This window comes from Nothobranchius furzeri, chromosome 12 (assembly GCF_043380555.1).
Source record: "Nothobranchius furzeri strain GRZ-AD chromosome 12, NfurGRZ-RIMD1, whole genome shotgun sequence".
NCBI classification, from domain to species: Eukaryota; Metazoa; Chordata; class Actinopteri; order Cyprinodontiformes; family Nothobranchiidae; genus Nothobranchius; species Nothobranchius furzeri.
In genome coordinates, this window is record NC_091752.1 from 70,552,600 (window position 1) to 70,573,964 (window position 21,365).

General features: G+C 44.9%; 1 protein-coding gene across 2 annotated transcripts in view; it reads right to left on the bottom strand.

Moving 5' to 3' along the window:
• Positions 1-21,365, bottom strand: part of engl (endoglin, like) — a 30,940-nt gene that overhangs the window by 3,440 nt on the left and 6,135 nt on the right. For both annotated transcript variants that reach the window (XR_011515822.1, XM_015945093.3), the window contains exons 9-17: positions 21,206-21,271; positions 20,591-20,661; positions 18,495-18,644; positions 11,834-11,911; positions 11,516-11,755; positions 10,955-11,407; positions 9,994-10,141; positions 9,830-9,931; positions 9,365-9,464 (exon numbers count right to left, since the gene is read on the bottom strand). Coding sequence is in view for 1 of the 2 variants with exons in the window: in XM_015945093.3 (XP_015800579.3) it covers positions 9,367-9,464; positions 9,830-9,931; positions 9,994-10,141; positions 10,955-11,407; positions 11,516-11,755; positions 11,834-11,911; positions 18,495-18,644; positions 20,591-20,661; positions 21,206-21,271 (1,406 nt within the window). In the remaining variant the exon portion in view is untranslated. The remainder of the gene's footprint in view (positions 1-9,364; positions 9,465-9,829; positions 9,932-9,993; positions 10,142-10,954; positions 11,408-11,515; positions 11,756-11,833; positions 11,912-18,494; positions 18,645-20,590; positions 20,662-21,205; positions 21,272-21,365) is intronic.

The window sequence follows — 21,365 nt, forward strand, 5'->3', positions numbered from 1 at the left end:
GTTTAAGATAACGTTAGCTTGATATGTTAGCTTCCATTGCTATCCTTGTTATCAGCTAATGGTGCGTTTGCTTTCTCCTCGGAAATTTTAACTTCCCAGTAGGAAAAATCAAATGAAAAAGGACGGCAAAAGGAATGAAGATACACAGTAAATTTAGTTCACAGTAAAGATGTTTGCTTCAGTTTAATTATCAGCTTATAAAACTACAAGGACGATGTTAAAATACACACAGTTGAATGTTATTTATCGTGATATTTATCAAATATTGTTATAAATTGAGAAAAATATATATTTAATTATAAAAGAGAATTAAAATATTAAACACTCAAAATTATCGAAAATTGGTACCGTTAAGTACCGGTATCGATTCCTAGGTACCGGGAATTAGTACCGGATCGATTCAAATGTCAAAGGTACCCATCCCTAGCGGGTGTCTTATGGTATAACCATCCCTGTGTCACTGAAGGAAATTCAGATGAGCCACAAAGCTGCGTAAACGGGACGGTAGCTGAAACTCCCGTTGACTTTATTTGCCAAATGCAGGAAAAGCCAAAGTGTCTGACGGCTGCAGAACCAGAGATGGCAGGTTCTAGTAGAGGTGTGAGCCTGCAGCAGCAGCAGACGTCGGGGGTCTCCAGCTCTGCAGCTGTACCATTGTCTTCGGCGAATCGGCCCGGCCGAAAACGGTTTATGATTGGTCAGTCCTCGTGCACATGTGCAGATTATCTTCTCTTTCCTTACTCCCGGAAGAACGGTTCAGAGTGCAAACGGTTTCTTTGTTGCTAATCTGTAGGGAATTTCTGGAAGAAAGGTCTAAAGAAAGTAGCCACGGGTCCTGAGAAATGTCGCTAGCAGGGTCCGAAATTAACACTCGCCACTCGCCAAATGCGAGTAAATTGCTCCATTTGGCGAGTAAATTTTTGAGCTCTACCTGCCACCTCTCGAGTAAATGTTTGCACCAAATTAGTTATGTTTATCAGTCATCTTCCATGGATTTCTGATACTTCTCCCGCCTGCATGCAACGTACACAAGCGTACGCGAAACGTGAACGCCGCATCCAATGTCATTTCCACCTATCCCATTCAATCAGTTTATCAAGTTAGCGGTTAGCTTCGTGTTAAAACTAGCGGTGAAATGTGGCGGTTTTTAACTGGAGTCAGCCAGCCTTCCAAAAGAAAACTCGTCGAACTGGAAGAAAAACCACCAGGACCAGTGGCAACCAGAAGATTTTGTGAAAAGTGGCGAACTGGAGATGGCGGAGTCGTGAGACAATGGCTACATTATGATGGCCACGTAGCGTTGCTGCCTTTCACAGACAACTGTCCCTCTGCATTCTTCAAATATCCAAAAAATGCCCGTACTTCCGACTTTGTCTTCTTTGAGGGATAATAAATGTCCCGAGTGCTGCCGTCTCCTCCTTTGGCCATTATTTCAGCTTTAGCTTAAAGAAAGTTTTGGTTGTAAACAACAAAGTGCGCATGTGTCGCTGGCAACTTCCAACAGATGATACGGTGGCTGGTAAGGGTCACCACGCCTACACCGCAGCCACAGTAACCCACCGAGATAATATAGTTTTTTTTAAAAACAAGACGGTTATTATTATTGTCAACTTTTTTACCGGTGTTTACCGCTACACCGGTTACCGTGACAACCCTAGCCCTGACACACTTTCAGATATTCTCATGGTGCAGCTGTGTTCTCCAGAGATCAAGGACTAGGACCCAAATGAGGCTGTAATGCTTTGGCCCACAGACGGTGTCAGAAGCAGGAGGCCAGACTTCATGGACAGAGAAAACAAGGAGTCTGACTAGATTTAAATGAAAGAGTTCATAAAAACATCTCTAAAAATAAATAAATAGTAAAAATGACAAAAGAGTTATTTTCCTTATTAATTGATGTTTTAATTATTTTGTCACTCTGTTTGGAATCAACATAATATAGAATAACATGCTTTAGGTGGATCTAATTTAGAATTTTGGCCGGTAGATTTTCATCATCTACCGGCCAACTTGGCCGGTGAGTAAAACATTTAATTTCGGACCCTGGTCGCTAGGTTTGTCGCTAGGCGCTGTTTGGAATAAAAGTCGTTGAGGGGGGGTCAAAAAGTCGTTAGGAACAGTGGCAACACTGCGTCTGACTGGCCTCCAAACCCAGAACTCTTTTTTTCCCATCTTGTATTTCATTTAAAACATAGCAACTTAAAAAATAAAATAAAAAGAATGAATACAACTTACAATGGAAAAGGAGCAGATAGAAGAAAATCTTACATGTAATCCGCCCCATTCACAGCCTCAGCAACAAACAGACAAACTCGCCAACAAAGATTACTGAGACAGCCACCAAGCAGCTTGCTGCTACGCAACTATCAATCCTTGGATGGAGTTTCAACACCTTAGTTCAAAATCATTGCTGATCAATACAGAAAAAATCAAATTAAAAGGAAAATACACTCAAGAGTATTCCATATAATTTCTTAACATTTAGGTTTTTACATTCTGTTTGAACATTATGATTGATTTGGCCTCTTTCATTACGTATTCCAGACTGTTCCATATCCCGACTCCGTATAAGGAAACACAGCACTCCAACTTTTTAATTCAAGTCAATTCAGTTCAAAAATACTTTATTAATCCCAGAGGGAAACTGATTGCTGTAGTAGCTCAGGATAATAATAATAATCAGGTCATCAAAGAGTTGTTGTATATTACAATGGCTGTTGGCAGGAAGGATCTCCAGTAGCGGTCAGTGTTGCAGCCAAACTGAAGAAGCCTCTGACTGAAGACACTCTTCCGTTGTCGGACAGTCTTGTGAAGAGAATGCTCAGGGTTGTCCATCATTTTCTTGATTCTCTGGAGAATCCTTCTTTGTACTATCTCCTCCAGCGGTACCAAAACTCTGGCTGAGTCCTTGAAAGGGCTTGGAGTTCCTCCATCTTGTTGGCCAGTGATCTCACATTGCCCATTATGATCGATGGAAGAGACGGTTTGAATTTCCTCTTTCTCTGTCTCCGTCCCGCTCCCGCTCTGCACCCATGCTTCTTGCGTTTTAGCTCATTTGGGATTTGTGGCTTCAGTCGAGGTATTATTTCAGCCTTTCCAATGTTAATCAGCTGCTCCCGGTTGTAAACCAGCTTGTTGCCATGGTTACGCATCATAAAAAATGCTCAGAGTGAAAAAAGCTAAAAAAAATATATATACAGCAGTAAAAATCCTCCAAGCTTCACAGCACCAGAAACAGAAAAGTAAAATGTCCAAAAAAAAACAGTTTTTCTTGAGAAACTAGAAGAAAAAATGTCCAAGAAAAGGCAAAACTTACATATAGTCAACAGAGCTACTCCAACATGCAGCCGCCCAGAGCAGCGCAGTTCCGGGGAGGGGGGGGGGGGGTTGGGGGGGGGGGGGGGGGGAGTCCTAAATCTAAGTTTTATAAATATCTCGTACACTTTTAAATTGTAGCAACTTTGTCTTTTTTTCTAATTTTATTTGAATATTTATTGGTAATGATTTTTTGTGAGTTTTATACATAAATTTTAATACGTTATGATCCACTAAATCTGGGAACTGTAATACTCTTAACTCAGCAAATAATGGACCGGTCGATGCTCTTTAACTACTCTGAGTAACAAAAGCGATCGTGTATGAGTTTTATATATTTATTGTTCCCCAGAGTTCAATACAATATGTCATATATGGTTAAATCAAGGAGTTATATACTTAATTTAATGCTTTTATACTTAAAAACGTTTTATTTTATGCAGTAAACCAATTGCTCTTGCTATTTTAGTTTTTACACCATTAACATGTGGCTTCCATGTACTATCTTCATCGATAATGACCCCTAGAAACGTGATTTCCTTCACTCTTTCTATTTGAACATTTCTATAGATAAAGACATGTCACTATTTGCTCCTCTTGTTCCAAATACCATGAACTGAGTTTTCTCAAAATTCAGGGATAGCTTATTGACATTAAACCACTGTTTCAATTGTACTAGCTCTGACTGAATTACTTCTCTCATATGTCCTAGATTGGCACCTGCATAAAAACTCTGCTCTAGGTCTCATGCAGGAGCCCGACTGCTGCACCCCCACTCTAAAGGTCAACCTACTCCAAGTTCCTACCTGACTTTACGGCTTAAAATATGTGCTGAATGAACATTATGTTTACATCAAATGTTTGAATAATCTGTGCTTCAATCAATAAACTCATGCACATTACAATAAGACACATAAGTGTTTTAAAACATTCATAAAACGTTCTCACAAAGGGTTAGCCATCTTTGTATCTGAAGGAAGGCGGGACGTCTGAGATGTTTTGATAAAGCCCTCAAATGCGTCAAATTCTGATTTGCCAAATGGATCAGCATTGTGGTTTTATTAAAACAGGAATTACTTCCCGATTAATTCAGTTTCTCGCGGACTCTCGAACCGGCCACTTCGGGAACAGCTGTTTTGAGACCACCCTATCTTTTGACCTCAGGTCAAAATCCCTTTGGCTCTTCTAAAGCCTAATTTATGCTTCTCCGTCAGCTCCAAAAGGGACAGACACACACGGACGGAGACATTTTGCCCTCATACTTCTCCGTCTCCTGGGGAGTGTTGCAAAGGACACCGGAGGGCGTTGCGCTGTTCTGTGGTATCCTGTCATGTATCTGGTCCAAGATAGAGGGTGTTTATCAATGTCAAGGTGCCTTGCCTTGCGAGGCGATGCCTTGCGAGGTAAGGCACCTTGCTTACGAGGACGCTGTCCTTCGTTGGTCAAAGAAAACGGTTAAATGGAACAGACTTGCATCACGTGACCGAGGCTCCCATAGCGGTCACGTAAAGTCACGTGACACGGGAGATTACGTTATATTTTATAAGTATTAGTTTCAACATAAATACTATATAACGAGCCTTTTCCTTTTTAAATTGTGTATATGTTTATTAAATAAAAAATATAAGTGAGTTACTACCCGCTAGCCACCGAAGCTGCAACTACTAAGCAACTAACCAACCATAGATAACTTCTTTGGATCTAAAAAACATTTTAAATTAGCTGACGTACTTTTAAACTTGAAATTTGTCCCGAAGTAGCTGCCGTCTTCTGATCCGTCGTCTTTTTGAAAATACAGCGGTGTATTCTGGGCAGTTTTTGACCAAGGCTAGGCTACAAGACACCTGCCGTGTGTCCTTGCTCAGCTAGCTAAACGGCTAACAAACGGAGAACACACGCCTCGGTAGAACATGAACATTGGAACACGTCTTGGCGGCTCCCGATGCTGTATCTCCTAGGCAACCGGGGTGGGGCCAAGACATCAAGGCGAGGCTCCTTGGCATTGAGAAACAGCCTGTGTGTTTTTTGTATATAAGAGACTTTTTAACAGACAAATTTGTCTCTCATCCTCCTCCATATCTTCATGCACTCGCCACCTCTAAACCCACGTTTCCTGTCGTTTCCGTCCACAAATAAAACACTTGCTGCGTATCTTTTCACTCCTCCAGTCACGGGGGAATGAAGCGTTCATGTTTTTAGAGTTTTTTCGCGAGGTATTCTTCAAGCTTCTCCAGGTCTGCCGCTTGTTTTTCTCGGATCTCTTGTTGCTATGTTTTTGAGGGCGCAATGGCGGCGATGTAGATGACAGCGGTGCCCTGACCAATCACAAGCCTGCGTTCTTTGTCTTGACGGACGGATGTTTAGAAAAGAGAGCTAGACTCCATCCGTCCCTGTGAGGGCTCTCCAGCAGGCCCGCAAGGAGGGATAATGGCGTTGCGTGTCTCCGCGCTGCCGCAGAAGCATGACTCAGGCTTAAGAGCCAACAACAACCTTACAGGCTCGACACACGGGAGGTAACAAACGACCACGATCAGCGAAATTCATCGTTGTTGCTTTTATTACCTCACACACGGGAGGCGGCCTGCGGCAGCGGCACAGTCGTCGACACGTTCGGTTCCATGGCGAAATCGAATCTTCCGTTGTTTTGATTGGCTGTGCCAGGTTGGAGGGAATTAAGGTTATTTAAGTGGTTCAGAGTTAAAAATGCGGTAGATATGATGTTTCACAAGGTGAACTAGATAAACTTACAAAAACGTTTTGCATTTGTTACCTGATGTGTTCATTCTGGCACCAACAATTTCCCACGCCGCGGCCTTTTTGTGAATATCTCTTCATTCTTTGGTAGAAATATTGTCCAGTTCTGGGAAATCCGTCACGGCAGGTATCAACTTCTCCTCCATGTTTGCTCGGAGATGTACGGAGCATCCTGCCCGCTCATTGGTCAGTGAATGAAACCTCCGTTTATTGGTCCTCGTCCGAGCGACAGCGATGAAAAGTTGAAAATATTTCAACTTTCTGGGATCGCGTCGCCGGGTCGCCTGTGCACGACACGTGCACAAGCGCAAAATTTCACGCACGTTTTTCGCGTTTTGCTTAGTAGGAGGGAGACCCGCGATTATCGCTTTGTCTCATTGAAAATGAGTGGAGGAGAGGCGATGTCGCCTCCCGTGTGTCGAGCCCATTAGATGCAAACAAGCATTCCAGCTTCCTGTCGTGACCTGGAAATATGTCAGACTAGACGGGACCTATCAGAGTTAATCCACGGGTTCCTGATACCGAGAGGTTCACTCCACCGGCAGTGTCCATCACGACCTCTTGATCCCCTGGATTGCACAAGAATCTCCACATGAGGGTGCGTAGACGTGGCACAGATTGCGTCGGATGGTTTTTACAAATAAATCTGTAGTTTACCAACAAACAGACACATTCTTTTACAAGCCAGACTCCACAAACTCTCTCAGATACTTAGGAAAGGTTCAGCTAAGACATCTAGCTTCCATTGCAGCACTCCACACATCATGATTAGTTTATGGAAATAGAAATAAATTCATTTTCATCAACTATCTACCTGTCTCTGTCTGAATTAACACAATGTGTGTTTTTGGTCCCCGAAGAAATAAAAAAAAAGGCCTGTATTTGATATAGCGCCTTCTAGAGTCCTGGAGCCCCCCAAGGCGCTTTACAACACAATCAGTCATTCACCCATTCACACACTCATTCACACACTGGTGGTGATGAGCTACGATGTAGCCACAGCTGCCCTGGGGCGCACTGACAGAGGCGAGGCTGCCGAGCACTGGCACCACCGGTCCCCCCGACCACCACCAGCAGGCGACGTGGGTTACGTGTCTTGCCCAAGGACACAACGACAGCGACAGACTGAGCGGGGCTCGAACCTGCAACCTTCCGATTACGGGGTAAGCACTTAACTCCTGTGCCACCGTCGCCCCATAAATAAAGCAGCTAGAATGTGGAGGATAAAGTATGTCATGGAGCAAAATTGTAAACAATGAGTCGTTTACATCTTACTTATGAACCATAGAAATCTGAAACATCAGTCTGATGGATTATTGGAATATTTTACCCAGAAGATCAGAACTTTTTATTGCAGGGATTAAGCAACACTTCGTATTAACTCCAAGGAAAGAGAGGGAGTCAGGTTTATAATAGTTAAGAAATTTATTTCTACATAATTTATACAAGACTAACTTTAACACTCTGTGTACTGATGGACTAAGGTGGAGTGAGACGTGATGAATGATGGTGTGTGTGGAATGTTATTCAGAACCAGCGGATCCAGAGAAGCATTTAGTTCTGAGTGGGAGTGAATGTTTCGCTCTAAGCTTTAGTAGGAGATTTATAACACACATGAGACGCCATCTGTCGGTCTACGTACCCCAGGGGAAGCCTCCGTTAGATCCAGAATGTCGAGGTCCTCTTGGACCCTCTTTGGTACCGAAGCCGGTAGAAAAGCAGCGGTGCCGACCAAACTAGTCTTGGAATGCTTCCAGGTCACGACAGGTTATCACTGGCGTCTCCGAGACCCTGAAGGGGTCGTGAGGTTCAGCTTTTATTCTGAAGGAACCGTTGCGGTCAGGTGTAACTGCAACAGATTTTATCCAGCTTGTCGAGGTTCTTTATGGCTGAAGAGGAAGTCCGGATGGCCGGTCCGAGACTTCTCCAGAACGCTTGAACCAAAGAAAAGGTGGCGTGGGATAGTTTTTATAATTGTCATATTTTGGTTTACTGGCGAATCAGAATGTGACATGCAGAAGAGGGTTCATACAAACACCACAGAAAACCACGCCTAGCCAGAAACAAAGGTTCTGATTGGATCAGACAAAAGGAAATGTGTCATGTGACTTTAGCATTACGTGTCTTTAGTGTCTAATAACATTGTCATTTCACAGACTGATTGAACATTGGGCTCACATTATTATTGGTAATTAACAGTCATTGATTATGTATTTATCAGAATAGTTCTTGTCTTCGCTTGGTAACAGAGGTGAAGCAGTTCAGATGAGCAGAGTGCATGAAAGACCTTGGCCGCTATCTTATGTAGATTAGCCTGTCAGAGACTTTATGTCTCTGCTCGAGCAGGAGCAGCAGATCATGACCTTTAGGTCATAAACAGGACATTCACGACGCCACAAACTTTAATAGGTGCAAAATAAAAGAACTGATGTTTCGACAGATTATGTCTTCTTCAGAGTTACAGTTCACTGTTGTCTGAGATCTGTACACACACACACAGGTGCTGGCTGGTCAACTAAGCAAAAACGTGTTCTTCACTAGTCAAACAAGCAGGGGGAGGAGCCAAGTGCATACATTACCAATCAAAATGACACAATAAATTCATAATTAGCTCATCATTGACAGTAAAACATCCACCCGTGTGATAAGCAACACGTAGGGTCAGTTTAACCCTCTCAGGCTCTAAATAAGTTTGGATAAAAGGACGAACAACTAAGTCCTTCAGGGGTTCTTCTGAGTTAAGAAATGCTCATGAAACACACGTGTGGAGTAACCAGGTAGGTGTTAACGTTGCACATCTGCAACGCCTGCCTCCAGAGGGTTAATGCAAATAAATACAACAGAGATGAATAGCAGTGTATAACAAACACTGATGAAAATGCAACCACCCTTTACAGAAACACAACAGGCTCAGTCCATCATCAAGTCCATGTGGTTCTACTGTGTTACGGGTGTAGATCCAGAAAGCTTCTCTGCTTAAAACATGGTTAATGAAGGGTAACAGCTTCTATACCCCAAAATCTGAAAGCTTATAGCGCCGTGCCATGGCGTAATCAAGATTATCTGTACGCGTCGCTGTTTTATTTTCTGTAATTCGACGTTTAAGAGCTCATTATCTTTGGATTCTCCTTCCCAGTGTGCAAAGACCTAGCTTGGAGGCCCTACAGACGTGGTATTGACCGACGAACTCGACATAGACACGATCTTCACATCCACGTGACGCTGACGGTTTGTAGGGTAGATCTTTAAATATCCGTGTCGTTTCTAAACTTCTTTCTTAAAGACGAGAACTCACCTCTAAACAGAACTGCAGGACTGATCGGATGGCGAGGGCGGGTCCCGGGCGCTGCGGCGTCCGTTTGACTGAGTCGGTAAATAACTCTCTGGTCGTCCTCCTTAAAAAGGATCAAAGTGAAAAAACACAATCCTTCCTGTTCCTCCATGTTTAATGGTTTTGTTTCTTCTGTTCTTTAACATTAATGGACATCTGGTCCTTTACTGCAACTTTACGAGTTTATGAGTCACACCTTTACGTAGGTGTAGACTTTATTGTGAGAAAGGTTTCTCTCTAAACTGGAATTATTAGTAAATTTCCTTAATGTTTAAAAAAAACAAGCCGCATCTGCTGACTTCAGCTGTTGGCGCTGTTGCTTTGTTCAAACCAGATGAATAATTGCGTTTATCAAGATAAGACAGATACACGTTAATGTAAATCCCAGCCTATGTGAAGCACTCAGTCCCCCCGTACACGTTTGGTTACCTGTAATGTTATAGATGCACCACAGTCCTCCCATCAGACCGACTCCGATCATAAAAGCTGCAAAGACGATCCCCATCAGCGGCCCCGTTGGCACGCCAAGAGCTGGAAAACAGAAGGGGTAAGCATAACAGAGAGGAGGAGAACGACTCCACGAGGATACTCACCGCTGTCGTCTGTGTCTGCACGCGTCACCGGAGTGATGCTGAGTCTTTTGGTTCTTTGGCCAGCAGAGGGCAGCACTTTGGGCACAAGTGCACTTATGGGCCGGGTGACCACCATGGGTCTGGAGAGGTTTCTGATCTCACACTGAGCCTGGAAAAGGCAGGAGACAACGATCCCCTGTAAACGATGAGATTACGGAAGGTAGCAGGCACGGAAGAGGACTGGATGTGGCGGATTTTAGAGAACAGGTCCGGCAGCAAAGCTCTTGACTTGCTCAACTGTTTCACATGTTTTTGTAGCAAAGCTTTGATCGGGCTCAGTGAATGAAATGGTGTGGAAATAAAATGAAAAACTTTCTAAAAACGGAAGGAAAAAAAGTCTAACTGGGAAACGTAAACGTACCAGACGTCTACTCGACCACACCTTCATCATCCTGCATCCACACCTGCTTCAGTGGCCGAGTGAGACTGTGCCACGTTCAAGATTTGACGAAAATGGCCGTAAGACCATCACTTCAACAGAAAATGATGACGTTTAAAACACTGGCGTGACGTAATTAAAGGTTTTGTCTGACTGCGAAGAGAAAAGCTGCAGAAGGAGGACTTTAAAGGGATACTGTGCAGTTTAGCTTGCTTTTGGCACCCCCTAGTGTCCGTTATTAATTCACTGTGGTTAAACCGAAAATGAAACTTGTCTCCTCGCTGTGAGTTTGTCATGTTAACACCTTAATCTAACAGCTGAACTGTCTCCTTGGCCTTCATTAGTGACGCAATTCATCACTAAATCAAACAAATCAGCTGCGTTCGGGGTAGTGGACCGCCACTCTCAAGTTGCAAGCACGGTATCTTGGGGCGGTGGGGTCTGAGTGACATTTCATTAACTCTGTAAAGGGTCATTTTAGCACATGCTGGCTCTAAGTGATTCAAAACGTGCACAGCATCCCTTTAGAGAGCGTGTTTGTACCTCCGGTCTGGGCGATTTGGACACAAGTGGAGGAATTGGTATCCCGGCCTGGCAGGCATCCTTCACCGCTCCCTTGGTGGACTCCCGTCTGCTCGGGTCAGAGGTGCACAGGAGGAGGCTGCAGTGGAGGAACTGCATGGAGTCATTAAAGACTGGACGCAGGATGAAGCTAAATCTGATGGAATGAGCCTCTTCTTCTTTCAAACTCAGGGTCTCGTTGCTCATCTTTGAGCCTTTGTGATCTTTCTGAACGCTCTCCAGTTTTCCACCTTTTTCTTCTGTTTTCTCACCGTCAGCGTCGCTTTCACCCTTCTCGTCGAGGGTGAGCGACGGGTCTGAGGAGCAGCTGCTTCTTATCACCGTCCAAAAAGGAGTTTTTTTAGGGTCAGACAGAGGAGACACGAAGCATTTATCCAGGTGGACGGCTTCCGGGAGGGGGGGTTTGGCTGTGATCTGCTCGGGAACAGGTCGGACGGGAGAAAAAGACCCAGTGATCATGTCTGAGTCACAAAAACCCAAACACACGAAGCTGAGAAGCGTCGAGTCAGGGCGAACACAAACCTCCACAAAGACCCTGTGGTCAGCGGTGATGACGCACGGCCCGATCCACGTCTGCTCGTAGCTGTCCGTCACAAAGAGCTTCAGGTGAAGCACTGGTCCAGATCCCAGTCTGGGAACTGGGAGAGGTTCCGGACCCTGTTTTACACCTCGTGTGAATCGTCCAATCAGAGGAAGTGTCACACCGCCCTCATCATCATCATCATCATCATCATCAGAGTCGCTGGCAGCAAAGCAGCTGATCTGATGGAGAAGACAGAACGATCCCAGAACAAACCAAATGTAACTCAGAGAGACAAACAGAACATCTAAACGTCTCACCTGGATGCTGAGCGGCGGCTCGGCGTTCCGTTCTCCAGGCGCGAAGGTTGTTTGTGTTTCATTTTTCCAAAGCAAAACCTGATCAGAGAGAAAACGATCCGTTAAGTATGTGACTATTTTATTTCCCAGCACCAGATGCTTTGTTACTGAGCTGAGGCGGTAACTCCATACACATCCAGACCTGCTGAAGCTCAAACTGAGCATCAGAACACAGAAGAAAGGAGATTTGAGGAACTTCAAACGTGACACCACACCTGAGTGTCCCAGGACCTGCTGATCTTTTGGTATTTGAACCTACAACCACCTCTAGGGTCAGAGGTCAGACTGGTTCTAGATGATAGGAGCACAGCAGCAGCAGCAACTCAGATCAGCTCTAGTTCCTACCCAGGTCTGCAGGACCTCACCAGGTGGACTCCAGCAGCAGAAGACCACTCCAGGTGTTTCTCCTCAATCAATCAATCAATCAATCAATCAAATTTATTCATAAAGCGCTTTTCAAACAAAGTGCTACTCAAAGTGCTTTACAAAATGACCCCAGATTCCCATAACAGGTTAAAAACATTAACAGACATATGCAATCACACACACACACACACACACACACACACACACACACACACAAGTAAAAATTATATTTGGCTGAGCCCAGATGAGCCCAGTAAGGTAACGCAAGGAAACGCCATCAGAGGAGCCGTCTGCCCCGGCAGCATCAGGTCTTCCACACTAAGTCAGGGCGCTCAGTGGAGGGGGAGCATAGACCCCCACCTCCACTCAAACACTACCTATAGAGCGCCCAGGAAGCTACAGTCGACCAACGCTCCCGGGGCAGAGGGCCCCCACAGAGGAAAGACTGGATTAAAATGAGTAAAAATATAATAAAAGAGCTAATATAAATGACAAAAATTAGAAAATAAGTAATAAATAAAATCATATAGACAGTAAAATAATAATTTAAATAATGAAACTGTGCTAAAATATAATTATATAGAACATGCAAAGCAAGTAAAGTATAATCATGTAAAACGAGAAATAAAACTGTAGAAAATATTTAGATAAAAGCTAACCTAAAAAGATGGTTCCTGAGCCTGGACTTAAAAACATGAACATCCTGTCAGCTAAGAACAGCAATCTGAGGCGACCATTCCCAACGGATCACCGGAACTGGACCAGAATGACTGGAAAACCCTTTCCTGGTCTGGTGAGTCTGGATCTCAGCTACAACCTCGCCCTAACCCATCTTCTGGGTCACAAAGAAACTGTTTCTAGAACATGACCAAGAGTTTACTGGACTCCAACGGAGTGACCAGATCTCTCCAGTCCAGAACCTTTGGGACGTGGTGGAGCAGGAGGTTCTCATCCCAGATGGAGCAGCCATGTCAGGATGGAGCAGGCTGGAGATGGTTCTGAATGGTTCTACCCAGTGCTCACAGTGTGTGCCTAGTAAAGTGGTGAGTGAAAGCCTCTCAAAACCACCCTGGTCTCTTGTTAGAGAACGATTTCCTCCAATTTTCTGCCTCTAAACTGTGATTTTCTCTCCATTAATTTGCTTCTGTGCAGAAAAAAGAATTTGATGGTTAAACTCATCCGACCTCTGGTCAGGATGACATCAGTCAGACGAGGGCAACGAGCACACAACCAGTGGCTTCCTGTTACCATCACTTTGAGAAGAAGAAAAAACCAGCACAGCGGTTAACCCGGTGCTCAAACACACATCCAGAGCTTAAGACCACATTTCTTCACGTCGCAGAATCAGGTGTGAATTTCTTTGTTTTCATCAGATGTCGACCGACAGGTGTGAGAACGAATTACATCACTTCCCTCGTTGTTTCCCCTTTTTTAGGGAATATTACAACCTCAGGTTTACAACTTTTACTAAACTTACACGCGCTGACGAAGACCAGGAGGCAGGAGCACATTCCACCGGTCCTGGAACCACTGCCGTGCCCCCGTACGTTACAGGATCCATCCTAAGGTTCTTTAAGTGGTTTTTTTGTGTCTTAATGGTCTTGGGCCCTCAGACCTGCTTTTACCACGCGAACCCTCGCAGCCTCTACACTCCCATGGCAGCCCTCTCCTGGTCATCCCTAGGGTCAGGAGGTCAGGACACCTACGCACGGCGAAGCATCTTTCCAGTTTTATGGCCCTCGCCTCTGGAAGAACCTCAGGGAAACAGGGAATGTCCATGTTTTTAAGCGCAGGTCTAGACCCACCTGTTTAGCATAGCTTTGAGCTGATTATAATTTATTATAGTTTGATTATTGGCTTTGCATATTTTATTGATTACATTTTCACACAATTTAATTCCGCATCTTATTTGAATATTTATTATAATCATATTTATTTACTTACATTTACTATTATATTAGCTCCAGTTAGTTTTATTTGTGGTCTTATATGAATCTCTCTTCCAGTGTTTCCTCCATGGGGGCCCTCTGCCTTGGGGGCGGTGGTCAACTGCTGCTGCCCGGGTGTTCTCCGGGTCGTGCTTGGGTGGAGGTGGGGTCAATGCCCTCCCTCCCCTTCGCGCCCTGGGTCGGTACCTCGGCTGCTGCTGCCAGGGCAGATGGCTCCTCTGATGGCGTTTCCTTGCCCTACCGTGTCCGGCTCATCTGAACTCTGCCCAGTATCGTTTTTACTGATGCTCTTCAGTGTGTGTGTGTGAGTAGCATCCTTTGTAGGAAAAGCGCTTTATAAATAAAGTTTGTTTGCCAACGATGAAGTCGATAAAACTTCAGATCAGGAAATAAAAGATAAAAAGAAAAAAAATATTTTTTACTTCTGATACTGTGGCTACTTAATTGAGCCACTAGTGGTTACCAAGGTAACCTTTTTGTGCTACTTCCAGCAGCTTTAACATTTCTGTAGATATTAACTCTCTTTCTTACACAATTTAAACATCAAAATGTAGAAATTTTGTTTCACCTTAAATCGTGACAAAGCTAATATGGAATTTCAGACAGTAGCTGCAGCATATTAGTCTGCAATGTATCTAGTTACACCTTCTGTCTTTGGATTTAACCTGACACTCAGAGTTAGAAATATAATATAATATGATATGATATACAGTAATATAATATAATATAATATAATATGATATGATATGATATGATATGATATGATATGATATAATATAATGTAATATAATATAATATGAAATGATATGAAATGATATAATATGATATACGGTAATATAATATAATATAATATAATAATATAATATAATGTGATATGATATGATATGATATGATATGATATAATATAATATAATATAATATAATATGAAATGATATGAAATGATATGATATGATCTACGGTAATATAATATAATATAATATAATATAATATAATATAATATAATATAATATAATATGAAATGATATGATATGATATACGGTAATATAATATAATATAATATAATATAATATAATATAATATAATATAATATGATATGATATAATATAATATAATATAATATAATATAATATAATATAATATAATATAATATAATAAAATATAATATAATATGAAATGATATGATATGATATACGGTAATATAAAATAATATAATATAATATAATATAATATAATATAATATGATATGATATGATATGATATGATATAATATAATATGATATGATATGATATGATATGATATGATATAATATGATATAATATAATATATTATGATATGATATGATATAATATAATATAATATAATATAATATAATATAATATAATATAATATAATATAATATAATTTATGTTCGAACATAAGGATACCCATCGGTACACCTAGCAGCTGAATGTGCTGGACACCCGAGTGAAGAGAGGAGCTTCAACTGATCACCACCTGGTGGTGAGTTGGATCAGATGGCAGGGTAAGATGCCGTGTAGACCTGGCAGACCCAAACGCATAGTGAGGGTCTGCTGGGAACGCCTGGCAGAAGAACATGTCAAGACGGTCTTCAACTCCCACCTCCGGCAGAGCTTTGACCGCGTCCCGAGAGCAGTGGGGGACATTGACTCAGAGTGGGCCTTGCTCTTCTCTGCGATTGTTGAGGCAGCTGTTGCTAGCTGTGGTCGCAAGGTCGCCGGTGCCAGTCGTGGTGGCAACCCCCTTACCTGCTGGTGGACACCAGAGGTTCGGGGAGCCGTCAGGCTGAAGAAGGAGGCCTACAGGGCGTGGCTGGTCTGTGGGTCTCCAGAGGCAGCAGACGGGTACCGGATAGCAAAGCGGGGTGCAGCAGTGGCAGTTGCCGAGGCAACATCTCGGGCGTGGGAGGAGTTTGGTGAGGCCATAGAGAAAGACTCGATCGGCTCCAAAGAGGTTCTGGCAAACTGTCTGGCGCCTCAGGAGAGGAAGACAGCAACTCGCTCACACTGTTTACAGTGGGGATGGGGAGCTGCTGATGTCAACTGGGGCTATAGTCAGATGGTGGAAGGAATACTTTGAGGAGCTCCTCAATCCAGCCTACGCTCATTCCGAGGAGGAACCAGAGCCGGGAGACCTGGGGATGGACTGTCCGATCTCGGGGGCAGAAGTTGCTGAGGTAGTCAAACAACTACACAGCGGCGGAGCCCCGGGGGCGGCTGAGAGTCATCCTGGGTATCTCAAGGCTATGGATGTTGTAGGGCTGTCATGGTTGACACGTCTCTACAACATTGCGTGGTCATCGGGGGCAGTTCCTGTGGAGTGGCAGACCGGGGTGGTGGTCCCCATCTTTAAGAAGGGAGACCTGAGGGTGTGTTCCAACTATAGGGGGATCACACTCCTCAGCCTCCCTGGAAAGGTCTACGCCAAGGTACTGGAGAGGAGGGTCCGATCGATAGTTGAATCTCAGATAGAGGAGGAGCAATGTGGTTTTCGTCCTGGCCGTGGAACTGTGGACCAGCTCTATACCCTTGCAAGGGTGATGGAGGGGGCATGGGAGTTTGCCCAACCAATCCACATGTGCTTTGTGGACTTGGAGAAGGCTTATGACCGTGTCCCCAGGGGCACCCTGTGGGGGACGCTCCAGGAGTATGGGGTGGGTGGCTTTCTGTTAAGGGCCATTCAGTCCCTTTACCAGAGGAGCGTGAGTTTGGTCCGCATAGCCGGTAGTAAGTCGGACCTGTTCCCAGTGAGGGTTGGACTCCGCCAGGGCTGCCCTTTGTCACCGGTTCTGTTCATCACTTTTATGGACAGAATTTCTAGACGCAGCCGTGGTGTGGAGTGTGTCGAGTTTGGTGGCAGGAGAATCTCGTCTCTGCTTTTTGCGGATGATGCGGTCCTCCTAGCTTCATCCAGCTCTGACCTTCAGCTCTTGCTGGGTAGTTTCACGGCCGAATGTGAAGCGGCTGGGATGAGGATCAGCACCTCCAAATCTGAGACCATGGTTCTCGACCGGAAAAGGGTGGCTTGCCACCTCCGGGTCGGGAGAGAGGTCCAACCTCAAGTGGAGGAGTTTAAGTATCTCGGGGTCTTGTTCACGAGTGAGGGTAGGAGGGATCGGGAGATCGACAGGCGGATTGGTTCGGCGTCTGCAGTGATGCGGACGCTGAGCCGATCTGTCGTGGTGAAGAGGGAGCTGAGCCAGAAAGCCAGGCTCTCGATTTACCGGTCGATCTACGTCCCAATCCTCACCTATGGTCATGAGCTTTGGGTAATGACCGAAAGAACGAGATCGCGGATACAAGCGGCCGAAATGAGTTTCCTCCGTAGGGTGGCCGGGCTCAGCCTTAGAGATAGGGTGAGGAGCTCGGACATTCGGGAGGGACTCGGAGTAGAACCGCTGCTCCTCCGGATCGAAAGGAGCCAGTTGAGGTGGTTTGGGCATCTGGTCAGGATGCCTCCTGGACGCCTCCCCGGGGAGGTGTTTCGGGCATGTCCTGCCGGCAGGAGGCCCCCGGGTCGACCCAGGACACGTTGGAGAGGTTACATCTCCAATCTGGTCCGGGAACGCCTTGGGGTCCTGCCGGAGGAGCTGGTGGAGGTGGCTGAGGAGAGGACGGTCTGGAGCTCCCTAGTTGGGATGCTGCCCCCGCGACCCGGACCCGGATAAGCGGAGGAAGACGACAACAATAATTTATATTATATTATACTATATTTAAAAAATATAAAATGTAACTGACTAATTTTGAAAATGTCGTAACAGCTCAATAACTCAAACCGTTGCTATGGAAACTCTTCCAGGTTTTTGGTCCGTTTCCAAGCGTCTCATAATTTTCTCATGAGCTCTATTCCCAACCAAAGACTTCACTCCACTAAACCTTTTAAACTTACGTAAATGTTAAACGGCCTGTATTTGACATAGCGCCTTCTAGAGTCCTGGAACCCCCCAAGGTGCTTTACAACACAATCAGTCATTCGCCCACTCACACCCTGGTGGGGATGAGCTACATTGTAGCCACAGCTGCCCTGGGGCGCACTGACAGAGGCACCACTGGTCCCTCCGACTTTCACCAGCAGGCAAGTGGGGTTAAGTGTCTTGCCCAAGGACGCAACAACAGCAACAAACTGAGCGGGGCTCGAACCTGCATCCTTCCGATTATGTGGCGAGCATTTAACTCCTGTGCCACCATCGCCCCACATGATAAAGACACAAGTTGTGCAAAGTAAAAAAGATAATATGAAGGAAAGCAAAGAAATGAAACAACTTCCTGTTGACGTCTCTTATCTCACCCTGTTTTCGTACAGCACCCCTCTGGGACTGTCCACAGGGACGGCCTCGGTTCCACAGAAAATGACAGGTAACGTCAGCAGGAAGTGGCTCCCGTTAGCCAGAGCCTGGCATCGGTGATCCTGCAGAGTCACGGCGGCAACAGATGAGCCCTGAAAGAAAGAGCTGACCTCAGTGAGTCTATTAAACACCATAGCTGTAGGGTTCATGTCAAACCTGAACGTCTGCCTCCGGGTTGAGACTTTATCTGTGATGAGGCTTGATAACAGATCACCAGTTTGTCTCCAGACATTTAATTTTCTGAATGTTGATGACAGACTGTAAATAAACTAAACACTGATATAGTCTAGTACACTTTATAGAGTTGTAAGTGTAAGTCGTTGTTTTATTCCCCAAAACTCAGCATTTCAGACTCTTCTTCAGCGGTTTACACAGACTATATATCTCTTTCTCACCTCCTAGGACCCTGTGTCCACTTTATGTATTCTTTACTATATTTATGCACGATATTGACTTTAATTTTAAAATGTCTTTGTTTTTTTGTTTTTTGTTTTAGGATACATGACAACATTTTTATTTAATTTTACTTTTATTGTATTTTAATTTTTGTAATTTACAGTCTCCTAACCCGTAATAGCTAGATATGTTTTTCTTTTTGATCACACCAAACACAAGTTTGGGTCCCAGGAGGTTAAACAAGTAACGGTTCTGTGGTTGATACAAAACATGTTTATGAAGTTCTAGACATTTTCAGTACCTTCCATATTGAGTCACTTCAGGGCTCTGTCACTTTAAGGGAAACAAGCTGCTGCCGGCCACGCCCACTGGCCCTCTGATTGGCCACTATGAAGTGGGAAGCTTGGATTGGATCTTCATATCAAGAGCAGATGCTTACCTAACCGTCAACCAGTGGTGGTTCTGTGCCCATTTTCCTTATTGTGATGACATAATAAGGGACTTTTTCGAACGGCTCATAAAGGCCATATGAGTCCTAACCCAAACCAAACACTCACAGAAAATGGATGGATGGTTTTAACTTACATTTGGAGGAGAGACCCGCTGTGCCTGACAACCCGAGCAGTCCCATATATGTCATAAAATCTGGCTGCCACCAAGGAGCTGTTATGGTCTACATTTTTTGAAGGCAAGAAGGAGTGGCTAAAATTGCAGTTCCACCCTCATCCACTAGGAGCTGGCAGGAGAAGTGAGCAAATCCTCATTGATCGAAATATGACGTGCTGGTGTGGCGGCTGGGTGTCTGACAGAGGATCATGCTCTGCTGGTCCACCGCCGTGAAAGATCTACGAGTCCGCCGTTCTCGTCTCCGGTCGAGAGCGCGACCGTGAGCCGAGACCCTGAGCCACGTGCATTGGCAACGGCGGACTCGCGGCTCTTTCACCGCGGTGGACCAGCGAAGCCCGATGTCCTCGGTCAGCTGACCTAGTTATGATTCGTTACTAAGGAGGCCGGAGGTGCCTTCATGTTTGAGTTGTTGTTCCACATTTTCTCGCTAAAAACGCCTGGAAAAACTCTGTTGGCTTCGCATTAGCATGTAGCTAAAGTCCCACTGACCTCCGACCGTGGAGACTGAGCTGATCTGGTAGGCCAGGGCTCCCGGTCGCAGCGGTCGGACTCTGCTCGTAATTTAACAGTTCCAGTCCATATTAGATGTCAGCAGGCGAACAGCATGTCTGTCGGCAGTGCGGGTGGGCTACCCCGCGGTCCTGTTCAAGTCTTAGCTTCTTGGGTTAGCTAAGTTAGCTAGTAGCTGCTTTGGTTTCATTTGTTCCAACCCTGTTCCAAACGTAACAGCCCCACCCTCAGCTCCACCTCTTTTCCCATTTTTGGATTGTTTGGGTGTGGCTCGGTCAAAAAGAACCACCCATCCCACCCCCCGGCGGAGCGAAGCCATGGCCACAACTCATAGCCAGGGTTCGGTTCTGGGGTGGATTCTATGGTTGGTCATTGGACAGCACTAAGAACAATGAGAGCAAGCAACAACGTGACGCATCAATGGCTACAGAAATCAGTCACCAGGGCAGTCCACCAGCCACCGTCGAAGAAGAAGATGAAGAAGAACTTATGGGAGCATTTAGACCTGTAAGGTTTGTCGATCCACGGTCACACTGAGGAGTCCTCCATCACAGCTCACAGTCAGACTCTTGGATCCTGATGGGAGAAGACACAGACACAGTCAGTGTGAGCGAAGATCTGCAGCCTCAGCTCAGAGAACAAGTAGAAACCATAGAAAGGCCTTTTATTGGTGCTGCAGACCTGTGAAGATGTTGAATCCATTAGCTGTAGAACCCAAACGGCCCACCAGCGTGAGACTCAGAAACAACAGAGTCGAACACGTGGAGTCAGTATCACAGAGGCGGTTACCACGGCAACAGAGCGTTTGGGCATCACTCTCTCCATCAGAAATATGAAAAATTGGTTTGGAAAATTTGAAAACATTCCCAACTCCTAGATCACGGCAGGATATTTTCCACTTACGTGCTGGGAAAGCCGGTGTCAGATTTAACAAACATGAGATAAAAGCACCAAATGATGTTTGAAAGTGTTTGTGTGAACGAACGCTGAGACCAGAGCAGAAATAATTCCATAACACCCGAACCCGAGTCTCTGAGATGAGTTCAGGGTCCGACTGCTACTCTCCTGAAGGACCGCTGTTGAAGCAAGGCGCTACCAGACTTCTGTGTCCACCACTGACCTGCTGTTCCCTCGGGGTCCAGCAGCTTCAGACCCCTGGGACGGGTGGGGGGCCAGGTATGCAGCGCTGCAAGAAACAGAACAGGAGCTGGAAGGAAGTAAAAAATCGGATATTTTGCCATCAGTCAGAAACATTATTGGTCACCTTTAACCGTCTGGTG